The 13,616-nt window shown below is 38.4% G+C and overlaps 1 protein-coding gene across 6 annotated transcripts in view; it reads left to right on the top strand.

Moving 5' to 3' along the window:
- scaper (S-phase cyclin A-associated protein in the ER) overlaps window positions 1–13,616 on the top strand; it is a 146,632-nt gene that overhangs the window by 80,012 nt on the left and 53,004 nt on the right. For all 6 annotated transcript variants that reach the window (XM_055191842.2, XM_055191840.2, XM_055191839.2 and 3 more), the window contains one exon: window positions 11,227–11,342. In XM_055191842.2, the coding sequence (XP_055047817.2) occupies window positions 11,227–11,342 (116 nt within the window). The remainder of the gene's footprint in view (window positions 1–11,226; window positions 11,343–13,616) is intronic.

Raw genomic sequence — 13,616 nt, 5'->3', positions numbered from 1 at the left:
AATTGACAGGATTAAAGTCCCCATGAACCAGAAGTCGCTAATTGACTTTACATTGTGATGTATTTCCAAGTGAAACAGAATATAATGCAAGGAAAATTGTGGGCGTGGCTTGTGTTTCCACTGTGCTTTGATTGGCTATAGGTATGCGTTTTATTCAGAAATGGAACTGGCAGTAGACTGACAGTTGGAGGGGGCGGAGTTAACGAATGCTCCCGCCTCAGCCGTCTAGCTGACGTCATCCGAAAGTGATCGCCACGGAAGTACATTTTCGATTTTAAGGGAAGTTCATAGGGGCACATGAATTAAAAAAAAATAATGACTTACACGGATAAATTGTTTATAATACACACTGCATTATTACATTAAAAAATAAGAATAGTCAGTTTTGATTTCATGGGGACTTTAAAGGGACACTCCACTTTTTTGAAAATATTTTCGGGCAGTGCGTAATATCGCTGCGCCTGCTGCAGCCATGTTGCGGCAGCAAAGTCCTTGATTATTATGCCGGAATGAGAGTATAGTTCCTAGCCATATCAGCCTAGAAAATCGCAACTTTTAATTTTTTGTCAGTCTTAGTACACAATGTAACTACAGAAGGGTCAAGTTTTAAATAGGAAAAATATCGAAACTCTTTGGTTATTTAATGGTCTAATCAGATTCAATGGATTGTGCTAAGCCATGCTAAAAGTGCTAGCGCCAGACCCCGAGATCGGCTGAATGGATTCCAAAATGGTAAAAATCAAAGGTTTAACTCTAAAGGAGTTTTTTAAAAAGTGGAGTGTCCCTTTAAGTCATGTATTTGGCATTTCAGTTCCAACTAACAAATGAATCATAAGAAGTTAATAAAACACGGATACGTGCCTCATGTTATCTTGAACATATTTTCTCTGGTCGGACCTTTAAATCTCTTCAGCCTCTGGTTCTACTTAGAAGTATTTCTGAATGACAGCTTTCCGCAACAACGTGAGGATATTTCTTGCGTACTGTCCCCAAGGCCTCCTACACAAACTCGTTCTAGAGTTTTCCACAGAGACCTTGCTTTGAGGAACTCCTGCCGTTGTTGTTTTTCTAAGTCGCTGGAATGGTGAAGTGCTTGTGGAAATGTCAGGTCTTCAGGCTCTTTCTTGTAATCCAATGGGGATAAGACTCTCCTAAGAGTACAGTATCTGGACTTCATTTAGGCTGTCAATCAAAGCTGCGGATTCCTCTAGCCCAATTCCCTTAACGCCCGGCTCGGGTCTGCACGCCACCCAGGCTTGATGCAGCAAAACCGGGCGAGTCTGTGAACCGTGGCTGCCGAGGCAGTTTGCTTCTAATCGCGGGACAAAGTCAAATAAATACCCGTCTCCTTCTTCATTGGACGTCTGCGTCTGCCGCTTCCCTCTTGGAGTCACCTCAAGTCAGGATAGTTTAGATTATTTGACCTAACAAGCATCTCTCATGTCACTGACTCACCTACTGGTTTGTTTTTTTCTCGTACCCATATCTGATTCAGTCTCCACTTTCTCCCCTAATTCCTCGAACAACACCAGACTCTCCGCGCCCCCCCCCCCCCAAAAGCACCACGGCCTCCCCCACCCCTTTCCCCTTGCTGCTTTTGCTTGGGCACAGTCTCCGACCTTTTTGCGCCTCTCCCTCTGAGCCCTCTAATGGTTTATTTTGTGTCAAACCAGGTTTCATTTTGTCTCCGGGAAAACTGGCTGATCGAAGAGCTTTTTTTCCTTCTTGTCGTTCAGGAATATTCAGGGGACTTTTTTGTTCCTCTGATCTGCGTTGCCTTACCTTTGCGGTATGAGCTCACGTATTTACATTTTGCCAGGGAGTGTTTGTCACAGCTTTCAAATAAAGGCCAGGCGGAGATCGACTGCCTTTATGACACTTGAGGGACTGTCAGGAACGGGCCTGCTGAGCCCGAGAGTGCAGCCAGTATTTACATTTTCATTTGCCAGCTGTCAGGGGTTGGCTCCCCTTGGTGGCCAACTGGTGGCTAGCTGTACCTGATCAAGAGGCCCAAGGCTCTGCAGAGAGGCGCCACAGGGTTATTCGAACATTGGCCCTTGGTGCATGTTTGATGACCCAGAGTGAAGAAAGGGTCCAGCTGTGTGCCAATGCTGTGTGAATCAGTAAAGAACCTCATTAGTTATTCAAGTGTTGTTTTAATCTTTTTTCCCTGAACAGGTAGTGTTTGAAACTTTGTAAGCTGAAAGTAACTTTTTGAAAGTAATCTCATATAGTTGCCTCTTGAAGATGAATCGTCATGTTTTTCTCACTTTTGGCTAAAAGTATTCGCTAAATGCAAAAATGTAATGTAAATGGTAAAGTGACCCCTGAAGTGAATTGAGCTAGTATGTGACAAAATATGCTTACTTCTTGCCATAAAAAATTAAAGTTGGATTGTTTTAAAGAAATTACTTTACTTCTGAAGTGAGAAAATGTAAAGGTGCCATATAAAAAAAAACTATATTTACCTACATGGAGACATTAATGAATAATAAGAGCTCTGTAAATGGTGATGACATATCATGAGCCTTAAATGCGTTTATTTCCTCACATTTTCATTTTTAACCATGTAAACCTCAAGCACGCAAAAAAAAACGCTGGAAAAAAGAAATCTCAACATCACACCAACTGTCACGTCATAGTCGAGATTTACGTCCCCAACAATAAATTACACATTAAATTACTAACAAAGTTGTTAAAATTAAAAGTTGTGACTGTTGAGTTAGCGCTAAATGCTAATTAATGCTATATGCTAGCGTTTAGGCGAAGTTCTACTATTGACTTTACAGTTACGTTTTGCAGGTCCATACTAGGGTTGTAAATGGACATGTAAAAACATTTCTGGATAATTTTTGAACTTATTTAAGTTCTATGTAAATTTTAAAGAACAATTTAACACACTGTATCAATGCATTCTTTGGCACCTTTAAGGTGATAAACGTTTAAAATTTGGTAACATCTCAATATCTAAAAAGCGTAAACTTAATTTTTCAGCTAAATTGGGGAAATTTTAGTTGAAAAAAATAAAATTTGTATGTTTTACCAATTAAAGTTTTTTTTTAGTTAATCCAATTTTTTACAGTGTATGTTTTGACTGACTTTATGGTATAATTATTCAATAATATAGTGTAAATAATTTAGAATTATAAATATATTATATTATATAAGTCGTTTAAGTATAAATTTAAAATTAAAGCTGCAATCTGTATACTTTTTTGTTGTAACAAAACATTTATTGAGCAACTACATAAAAAATCTTACCCCGGTTCGCATTTTATGATAATGATTTATAATTTGAGCCGTTGAGTATGACTTTCGGTGAGTAACTTGCGATTTTATGTTTTAAACAGACATGGCGATATAGAGGTAAAAGTTACAGATTGCAGCTTTAATTATTATTCTAAATTAAAATCCTTAAAGAAAGCAAAAGAACGCACATCAACATCACATGGGTGCCGACTAAAAATCATATCAGAAAACCATATTGTATTGTTTTGCAAGTGAAGTCGGCACACTAAAGCTCCAAAAATTTATATTTTAGTTGAAAAATATCGAATTTGTTGGTTTTACTAATTAAAGTTTATTATCTTTTTTAATCCAACTTTTTATGTTTTGACTGACTTTATGGTATAATTCTTCAATAATATAATGTAAATAATTTAGAATTATAAATCTATTATATTATATAAGTAGTTTAAGTATTTAAAATTAAAGCTGCAATCTGTATACTTTTTTTTTTTTGAGCAACTACATAAAAAATCTTACACCAGTTCGCAAATTATGATAATAATGTATCATTTGAGCCGTTGGGTATGATTTTCGCGTGTATTTCGGTGAGTAACTTATACAGATAAACAGACATGGCGATAAAGAGGTAAAAGTTACAGATTGCAGCTTTAATTATTATTCTAAATTAAAATGCTAAAAAGAAAACAAAAGCACACATATCAACCTCACATAGGTGCTCGACTAAAAATCATATCGGAAAGCGGTATTGTATTTTTTTGCATTTTAATTTAGAAAAGTGAAGACAGCACACTAAAGATCCAAAAAAACGTTTTTGAAACGTCACATACTATTTAAAAAGTCTTTTATTTAACAAATATTTACAATTTTTTGGAGCTTTGGTGTGCCGAATTTACTTAAACTTTTCTAAATTTAAATGCAATAAAAATACAATAAAATAAGTATTTATTGTGCTTAAGCTTTTTCCTTTCATCTTTGCGTGTTCTTTTTGTCATGTTTACTCGTTTCAGGGTCATTAAAATACATTACAGGAACCGCATATTTTTCAACAAGCCTCTTCATAAAGACGTGTGAGCTGATAGGGCGTTGTCTCTTCTGTTGAGGGACAGGTAGAGCTTTAGGAATTAGCTGGGGAGTTAATAAAAACGTGGACATAGTTTTTGCATTCCTTCACTGTGTGCATGTCAGTAAGGTAATTTTCGAGCCCTAATTGTCTGGTAATTCTTTTGTTCCACTTGGCTTTTGCTTGTGACTGTAAGAGAGCTGAGGATTCGTGTTTCCCCTCAGGTGCATGTTTCAAGGGGCATTAAACCTATGGTGGAAAGAATTACCCTTGGGTGGCTTGACTTATATTAGATATTTAAACTATTTATGTTGTGTAGGTTTACACATTGCATGGTTTGTATGATCCATGAGTATATGGGTGTGGCGTTGAACATGCTGAAATTGGTTTGCACAACTTGTACTGAAGTTTCAGACTGTGGCTATGAGTGGGATACAAACAGGACAGGATACACCCGTTCTTCAGCATCTCCAAAAGTGCCCAAGTCTCCTTTGATACTTGCGCCTAATAAACAGTCGGTTCCTATTGTTTTCCCCAAACCAATTCTTGATCTTGCATTGTGTACTTTTATGTGCTATTAAACCTTGTAAAGACTAACTTATTACTCAACGCTGTACAGCGCTCTTGCTTTGGTTTACGGCTCTTTTCCTTTCCTTGTGATGTTAGCGCAGACCTCTTCACTAAATGGCGACTGTGTTTATTCTTCTTTGTATGTTTCTATAATTCTGCTTGAAAATGGAACGCAGACTCTGTCGTCTGCATGCCAGCACTCTTATTCATCCTGAGATTTCGAGCTGTCGTAGTAACGGGGAAGGAGGGGGGGCTGTTTACATCACCGCGCCACTTGCCCAAAGATGGATGGGCCTAAGATGGAACCCCTCTCCGTCAATGAACAACCCCGGCCAGTTGTTCTCCATCTGTTACGAGAAGGGGGATGCGGCATTTTAGGATCGTTCACCTCCCCCTGGCTTTTCATGTTGGCTAATTAGAGTGGTTTGTGGGAGGTGAATACACAGACACATCCAGCCCTCCTTCCCACTTAAAGTGTACCTTGCACTCGTGCCCTTGTCCTGGCCGGCCAGCGGGAAGCGCAGCTGCTTGGCCCTTTGATTAGCTGTGCCTAAAACGGCCACTCTTGTTAGTAATTGGATAAGATCGCTCAAGCTGTATAATTTAGATTTACTTCGTCACCCCACCCCTTTCTGTTGCCCCATCTGATCTGTCTTTGGGTCTTCTGTTCGAGTCCCCTGGTAAAAAAGAAAATCATCCTATTATTATGTCAATTGCGTGTTTGTTAAATGAGAATGCAAACCACACCAATCTAACAGTACTCCCCTACTGTGCGAATCATGGATTAGTAGCAGCTTTTCACAGCCCATTTTGTTTATGTCATGCCGTGTGATGTTTTATCATATTACAGTTCTTCTGCATGTTTAATGTCATTGCACAGTATCGTGACCAAGTTCATGACTGAATTCAGAATGTAGACGCCACACGGTTGTAGCTAGGCTGCGTTTCATTTAACGCTGCTACTAAACTCGATTACACTCGACCAGCACGGCTTGCATTTTGGTACACGGTCTCGTAGGCAGTTGTTTTGATATTCATTAAGCACTTTGAACATTTAGAAGAGGGCAGCAGGCATGAATTCACATTCGTTTTTTCTTTTCTTTCACTGCCCTCTGTTTATTTTTTGTGTCGGCATTGAAACGTTTCATTCCTTCGCGTGAAAACCGCACAAGTGGAACACAGCCTCTCCTTTGTTATGTTAAGATTCAGATGTTACGTTAACACGTTGTTTCTGCTGTTGTAGAGGCATGCTGGTCACAAATAAACAAACGTTTGGGTTGCTTGTTTGATGTGGCCCGTTGAAGAGGTATATCAGTTCCAGATGCTATTGAGAAAGGTTCGCCCGTGGCAACATGTTAAAGTTACATTGGTAACGGTGTGCAGAAGTGCACAACACAACAGTATATAGATGATTTACTTTAATATTCCTCTATAGGCTTTCACAGAGGTATTTTGTTTTACTGTTATACTCAACTTTAGATCTTATCTTGTTATGGCAAAATATGGCAGAACATTTTTTATGGGCTGTTATTGACTGCTTTTTTCATTCAGTAAATCATCCATTAAAGGATTTTTTTTTTTAAATCCAGATAATTTACTCACCACCATGTCATCAAAAATGCCGATGTCTCTCTCCGTTCAGTCGAGAAGAAACTATGTTCCTTGAGGAAAACACTCCAGGACCTTCCTCATTTTAATGGACTTTAATGGACACCAATACCTAACAGTTTTAATGCAGTTTAATATTGCAGTTTCAAAGGACTCTAAACAATCCCAAAAGAGCCGTAAGGGTCTTGTCTAGCGAAACAATTGTCATTTTTGGCAAGATAAATTAAAAATATGCACTTTTAAACCGCAACTTCTTGTCTTCCTCCAGTCGTGTGACGCGCCAGCGCGACCTCACGCAATACGTCATCACGTCAAGAGGTCACGAATAACGTATCGAAACTACGCCCCAGTGTTTACAAGTGTGGAGAAAGAGGACCATTCCGATGTTGTTGTATGTGACTGATACAAATTAATGTCTTTGTGTCAGTTTATTGTTTAAACTGGTCCACAAATGTGCGTTTTATATATGTAACACGTGACCTTTCGATGTCATTACCTAATTACGTGAAGTCGCGCTGGCGCGTCACACAGCTGGAGGCAGACGAGAAGTTGTGGTTTATAAGTGCATATTTTTTATTTTTCTTGCCAAAAATGACAATCGTTTGCTATATAAGACCCTTATGCCTGGTTTGGCGTAATTTAGAGTCCTTTAAAACTGCAATTTTAAACTGCATTCAAACTGTTAAGTGTTGGAGTCCATTAAAGTCCATTAAAATGAGAAAAATCCTGGAATGTTTCCCTTAAAAAACATAATTTCTTTTCGACTGAACAAAGAAAGACATCAACATTTTGGATGACATGGTGGTGAGTAAATTATCTGGATTTTTATTGTTGAAAATTGACTAATTAATAAATGCTAGTTGTCTATTAATAAGGCAATTAATATTTTGGGGCAGTTGTATTTTTGTCTGCAAAAGTAATTTCAGACATTTGTGACCCAGTCTGTGAAAACCAGCTAAAGTCAATTTTTGTGTTTTAAACTACATTAACTCATGTTACATAATGTAAAGAACATTCTGTAAAAATATAATCTTAATTATCTTTAATATTGACTTAGGAAATGTCAATGGTTGAAATCAAACTTTGAATCTTTTAAATTGATTTATAAGCTCATGAGAAACATTTACAGTACATTTTCAGTTAGTTTCAAAAATTTGAAAGGTGTTGTGTGTGTATGTATACATAGATATACACACTAGCAATGCACGGGTCAGGGTTTTTTTTCAACCAGCAGGTCCCGCTTTTATGAAATATTTGGCTCGCCCCGCACCACTGTATCTATTTTTACAACCTGCCCCGCACCCGTGACCATTACAATAGATATACCAGGCATTTGTAATGTAAATAGGAAAACAGCCATTAGATCACATTGCCCGGTAAACTGGCAACAATATACACTTATGAACCATAGAAACCAGCATGTTCATATTAATATAAAAAATGTAACAGTTTCAAAACAGCGTTTGTATTATCGATTCACAAATTCCCAACCTTTATTTCTCCTGGCCATCTTTTTTATCTTTACTTTAATTTCTCAGTTTAGCAGTTTTCTCAGCTTTTGTGACGTGAGGCCAAGGTTTGGGGATATCAAGTTACGTTGCTATGTAGGCCTACGTAATTTAACTTTTTAAAACCTAATACAATATGAAAATATATTTTCCCAACTATTTAATATAGGCTATAGGGAATTGCACGCAACATACATGTTTTTTTTTTATTTTGTTTTTAATGACCCACCCCAGCAATAAAGTGACGATGTCTTTACCCGCCCCAACCCGCCCCTCAGGTTATGAGACGACCCGCGCATCACTAATATGTACTACCGGTCAAAAGTTTTAAAAAACACTTGACTGAAATGTTAACAATGATCTTAAAAATCATTTAATCTAAAGTTGTATGGTTAAATGTTTGAAATTACTTTCCTAGAACTTACAAGCCAAACAGATTAATTTCTGTTACCAGAAAACTAAAATTTTATAAAAATATATATTTTTCTTAAATAGATTACTTACACCAGTGGTCTTCAACACCAGGTTGCCCGCACGGAGTTTGTGAGTTGCCTGCCAAAGCACATTCAAATAATAGCCTAAATTTTAATAATTATTCATTACATTTTTTTATATCAGTTTGGCTTATTTTATGTATGCTAACATTTTAAACAATGATAAAAGATAATAACATGTAAAGCAAAAAAGTTTTGAGTAGGCTATATTAAAAATGTAAACCTCCAGATTGTTTTATAAATTGTGGTAGCCCTCACTCACAAAAAGGTTGGTGACCCCTGACTTAGACTGAATATTAAAGGAAAGCAGCCAATAAGAGCCCAGATTATATGTGAACTCTTTCAATTTTCTTTAAAAATCATCCTAAAGTGAAACTTCAAAAAGCTTCTTGATAAAATGACACGAGTACGGTTTTGCCATTTCTAGGCAAAGTGTGAATGCACTTCAGATGATGATAAATAACAGAGTTTTGATTTATTTTGGATGCATTTAATCACAAAATAATTCCCACAGTTACATTTGTGTTATGCCATAGTTTGTATAAGTTTACTAAAAATTATTTTTTAATTGAATTAAGAATAAGTGATTTCAAAACTTTTGACCTGTAGTGCATATGAAGAGTTTGGTTCCAAAACCAGATAACTCAGTTTTTACAAATGTTTTCAAAACATGTTTTATTATTATTTTATCATGGATTTGTTGGTCTACTTAGCTGTATTGTTTTTGTTATGAAGGCTTAAATCAAAACAAACCAACTAAAGTTTGATTTGATATTAATTGTAATGCACAGGATTTTTGAAAAATTATTAAGTTATCTGGTTTTGGAACCAAACTCTTCAAATTTATACTCTACCCATCAATAATTGCCACTTGTTTCCCAGTTAAAGCCTTTCTTTCTATATTTGATATTGCGGTAACACTTTAGTATGGGGAACACTTATTGGTTATTAATTATGACTTTTGCCTGAGTAAACTCCCAATTTACTGCTAATTAATAGCTAATAAGGTAGTTGTTGTAGCCGTTAGGTTTAGGTATTGGATTGGCTTGAGGGATGTACAATATGGTCATGCAGAACAAGGCATACATTTTTCCTTTATATGCACTAATAAACAGCCAATATGTAAGCTAATAAGACACTAGTTAAAAGTGAGAATTGGTCCCTATACTAAAGTGTTACCGATATTGCTTAGATCCCTGAATGGACACACAGGGTCGCTAAACTCCCTGTATCTTCTTTATCTGATGTTTATCATCTATTCAATCCTGAAACCCTTTCCTAAACTCCCCTAGATTCCAGGTACTTTGCTCAGCAAAGGGATCTGTCAATAAGCCAGACCGGGCAAGGCGAGACACCTTCCCATGGAGTTCCACACGCCATCACCACGGTTAACCCCTCCAAACGCCTCCTTAAATAGGCCACCATGAGAGGCCCCTGGAGACTAGGACAGGGCTATACCAATGAGTGTGTTATTTAAGCCCTACGGAGACCTTGGAAACGCACACAATTAACTGTCGCACCTTCATAATAGAGGTGCCGAGGCCGTTCTGTTTGCATGCCGTCTTGACAGAGCTGTCAGTGAGCTCTTCTTAATCCCGGCCGCTGTTCGAGCGCGTCTTCCTTTGGTATACCTGACAGCAAGCTTGTTCCAATCTCTTAACCCTGGCAGAGGTTCATCTGTCTTTTTGCAACCGGATCTCCAGGAATGACTCTTTGGCGGTGCCCGTGATTGACAGGAGAGGAGCTTATATGTAATTTTGCAAAGCACTTCCTCTGTTTGCTACTCAATATGTTCGGGCTTGTTGGCAGCCCCTGCTATCCCCTAAAAAAACATCTTTGTGTGCCGTCACGTAGCGTATGAGAATCTGACCTCATTATACAGAGTAGGTGTGTCGTCTTTTTTGCTTTACTCTCCGATCTACCAAATAAATGATTACTGCTGTCATTTTAAAATTCAGAGCTGTTGATTTATGTGTTGATTCGTGGCAACCTTAGGGTCGAACTCATCGCCAAGCTCTGAGAGACTTTCTTCCCGTTTGCTCAAAGCGAGGGAGGGCTTTCTATGGGGTGCAGAGAACTTTAGCTTTAAACCGTATGAGTCACTTAAAGAGGTTTTACTTTGAACTTTAAAGAATTTTATGATGCAAGTAAAAATGTCCTCTCCGTAAACAGTTTGATTTGAGAAGCACGTCAGTTAAATGACTGTTTTACGTCTTCTCTTACTTAAAGACGCTCATTCGCTCCGTATGGGTTTCAGGCACCGTTTAGTTGACCCTCTCTTAAAAGTTTTACGGCTGGTATCTATGATAACCAACGACTAAGTTACTTTTAAACCTTCCCTTTTAATACAATTTATTTATCCTGAAATAACCTTAAATGTGATGCACAATTCAAATATGTCTCCTGTCCATTTAATATTTGGACTCCTATCTGTGTTTTTCCAAAGCTTTCCTAAGTTTTCCTAAGACCAGACCACCCCTGCTTTGTGTGCAGATATGTGCATTTGTTGTCCCGCATTGGGTTTTGGTTGCTATCGGGAAGGGGGCTGGGAAGGGTTGTGCACTTTTGAAATTTAGCAGGAATTCTTTAGGGATCACTTTGTTTTAAATTTCACTCCAGCTCCCCTGGACAACAAGAGGATACCTTCTATAAGAAAACAATGGGATCCTTGAGTATGTTCGCCTCTCCACGTTTGTGACTGTTTATCTCTAAACCTTTCTCTATCTCTCTTTTTCAGAATAATGCTGATCAGGTAGCGTTTCAGGTAGGAGGGGGGTTGTCTGCTCTGGAACAGATCCTACAGGTTATCACCACCGTCTCCAATCCCACCACGGTCCCCCGTATTCCTCTCAAGTGAGTACTGAATCAAATATTGACAAGTTTATCTACAGCTGCACACAATATAATTGATAATTTCAAGCCATTATAAGAAAATTTACAAAAGTTTTAGGCCATCGCCAGCTTTTTATTTTATTATCATTGGGGTGAGTGGGGAAGAGGTCTTCTCGGGTCCAAAGAAATGTACTCGACACGAAATGACCTGCATCACTTTATACCTGAACTCAACTTGCATAAATCATTTTTTAAAAGAAAGACCCGACCTGTGGACAAACTCTGAGAAAATTAGACCCGAGTCCGAACCGAACTAGTGGCGATTTGTTTTTAACCCGACTGGACCCAAATGTAAACCGCACTGACGTGTGTGCATTCTGCAGACCTGCACGCAGGAGTCGGACAGAAAAAAAACTCCAGTGGCCTTGCAACCAATTTGGAGAGCTGCTTCATTTGTTTTACTTTGTTTTCTGATGACAACACCAAGGTAACCGCTAAAATGTACATTTAAAATTGACTGACATGTCTGTCTCAATGAAAATGAACCTACTGCCAGCCACACAATGTCGCAAGCGCTCTTGGCAAACAGATGAGAGGTTTGAAAAGGACATTGATGCACACACGTGACACGAGAGAGTTCGGGTCTTCTCGGGTCCGTTCGGCAAAAACACATTCATTTTATTTACCCGAGACCCGATGCCGCTATTATTATTCCCGACCCGTGTCCGAGGCACATGTGAAACTTTTAGACCCAAACCCGATGGGGTCTCAGGTCGGACCTCGGGTTTTCGGATCAAAGTGGACTCGTGAAGACCTCTAGAGCGAGGCACAAACTGACGCGGGGTTAATTGTAACATGGCTACTTTGCTTATTTATACAGGGTCAGACATTTGTTGTTTTGGATAAAAGTGACTAACATAAGCATAAATAAAAAAAATTCGGGAAATCAAAAGTTTAAAGAGCACCTATTGTGAGTTCACGTTTTTAAATTTCCTTTGGTGTGTAAGTGTGTATTAGTACATGTTAACGATATGCAAAAGGTACAAACCCCAATGTAAACGATGACACGAGTTATCGTCTCCAACGTAAATCTCTTTTCTTGGACTACAACAAACACACGGATTGTAGGCAACAGTTTACTTCCCGGGATTGGTGATGTAGTAAAGTCGGACATTATCATAATTTCTCCGCTTGGACTCACAGCCTGTAAGTTAACTCCTGTCAGCATTGCGTTGTGCCCGAATCTTTCAAACATGCTAAGGAGCGTCACATTTCCGGCTGACGTCAGATGTATTCAGACCAATACAACATACAGATTAGCTGGCCAATCAGGAACAAAGTGCTTTTAAAATCCATGCGTTTCAGGAAGAGAGTAAAATCTGGAGCTACAAAAATGTACGATATGTGGAAAATAATGTGTTTTTAACCATAAACCACACAAAAACATTGTATTATAACAAAATACACAAAACAGCGTTGTTTTTAGCAATGAAATATGTGCTCTTTAACTTTTCACACTTTTGATTGCACTTTCACACATATCCATGGCTTAACGGTTGACGCACGTTCCAACATGTTGCGTTTTGGTGCTCATGCAAGTGTCACATGGGTTTGTTTTGCATCATTTCGCGATGACCTTACATACCGAAACACATCAACTGATACAGTTTCTGCAGCTCAACACGTGTGTGCCAACCATTAAAATCATTTTTGTAAAAAAATTAAAGGAGTTACAGTTTTTCGTGCATCAACTCTAAAATATTCAGTCATCTCCGGCAATGATTTGTGGCCTCCTTCCAATTCCACAAAGTGACTCTGAAGTCATTTACCTTCTTCCCAGCGCTCTGCGTCACAATAAATTTATAATGAATAAGAATGCTCCTTGTTTGGAAAATAAAAAGCATTGCATTTGAATCATCCATTTCGAACTCCTCCCTTGGCCCCTCGTTGCGATACAGAAAGCACATTTGTCCAATATGTCACTTGGAAATGGAAGTCAGGTTTGAATAGTGGGTCTGGAACTAGTGGCACTGGCCAGTAGATAACCTCAGCGAGCGGCCCATTTTCACTAGAGAGAGCTACTAATGGACTCGAATGGCCTCTTTGCTTCCCTCATTAGCATTTGCTGTTTTCCAAATCTCCCTTAATGGAGAATTGCTACTTATATTTATAATGCTTTTACAGGCCATGTAGTGTTTATTGATTTTTCTCTTTCATACTCGCACTCACCATCTCTCCATCTCCTTGTTGTTCGGTCATTAATTCCAGAAAATTTGAAGTTGCGTTTGGTAGCGT

This window comes from Misgurnus anguillicaudatus, chromosome 6 (genome assembly GCF_027580225.2).
Source record: "Misgurnus anguillicaudatus chromosome 6, ASM2758022v2, whole genome shotgun sequence".
In the NCBI taxonomy this organism is placed as follows: domain Eukaryota; kingdom Metazoa; phylum Chordata; class Actinopteri; order Cypriniformes; family Cobitidae; genus Misgurnus; species Misgurnus anguillicaudatus.
Note: the sequence above shows the minus strand (reverse complement) of the source record. Positions and strands in the feature narration are given on the sequence as shown.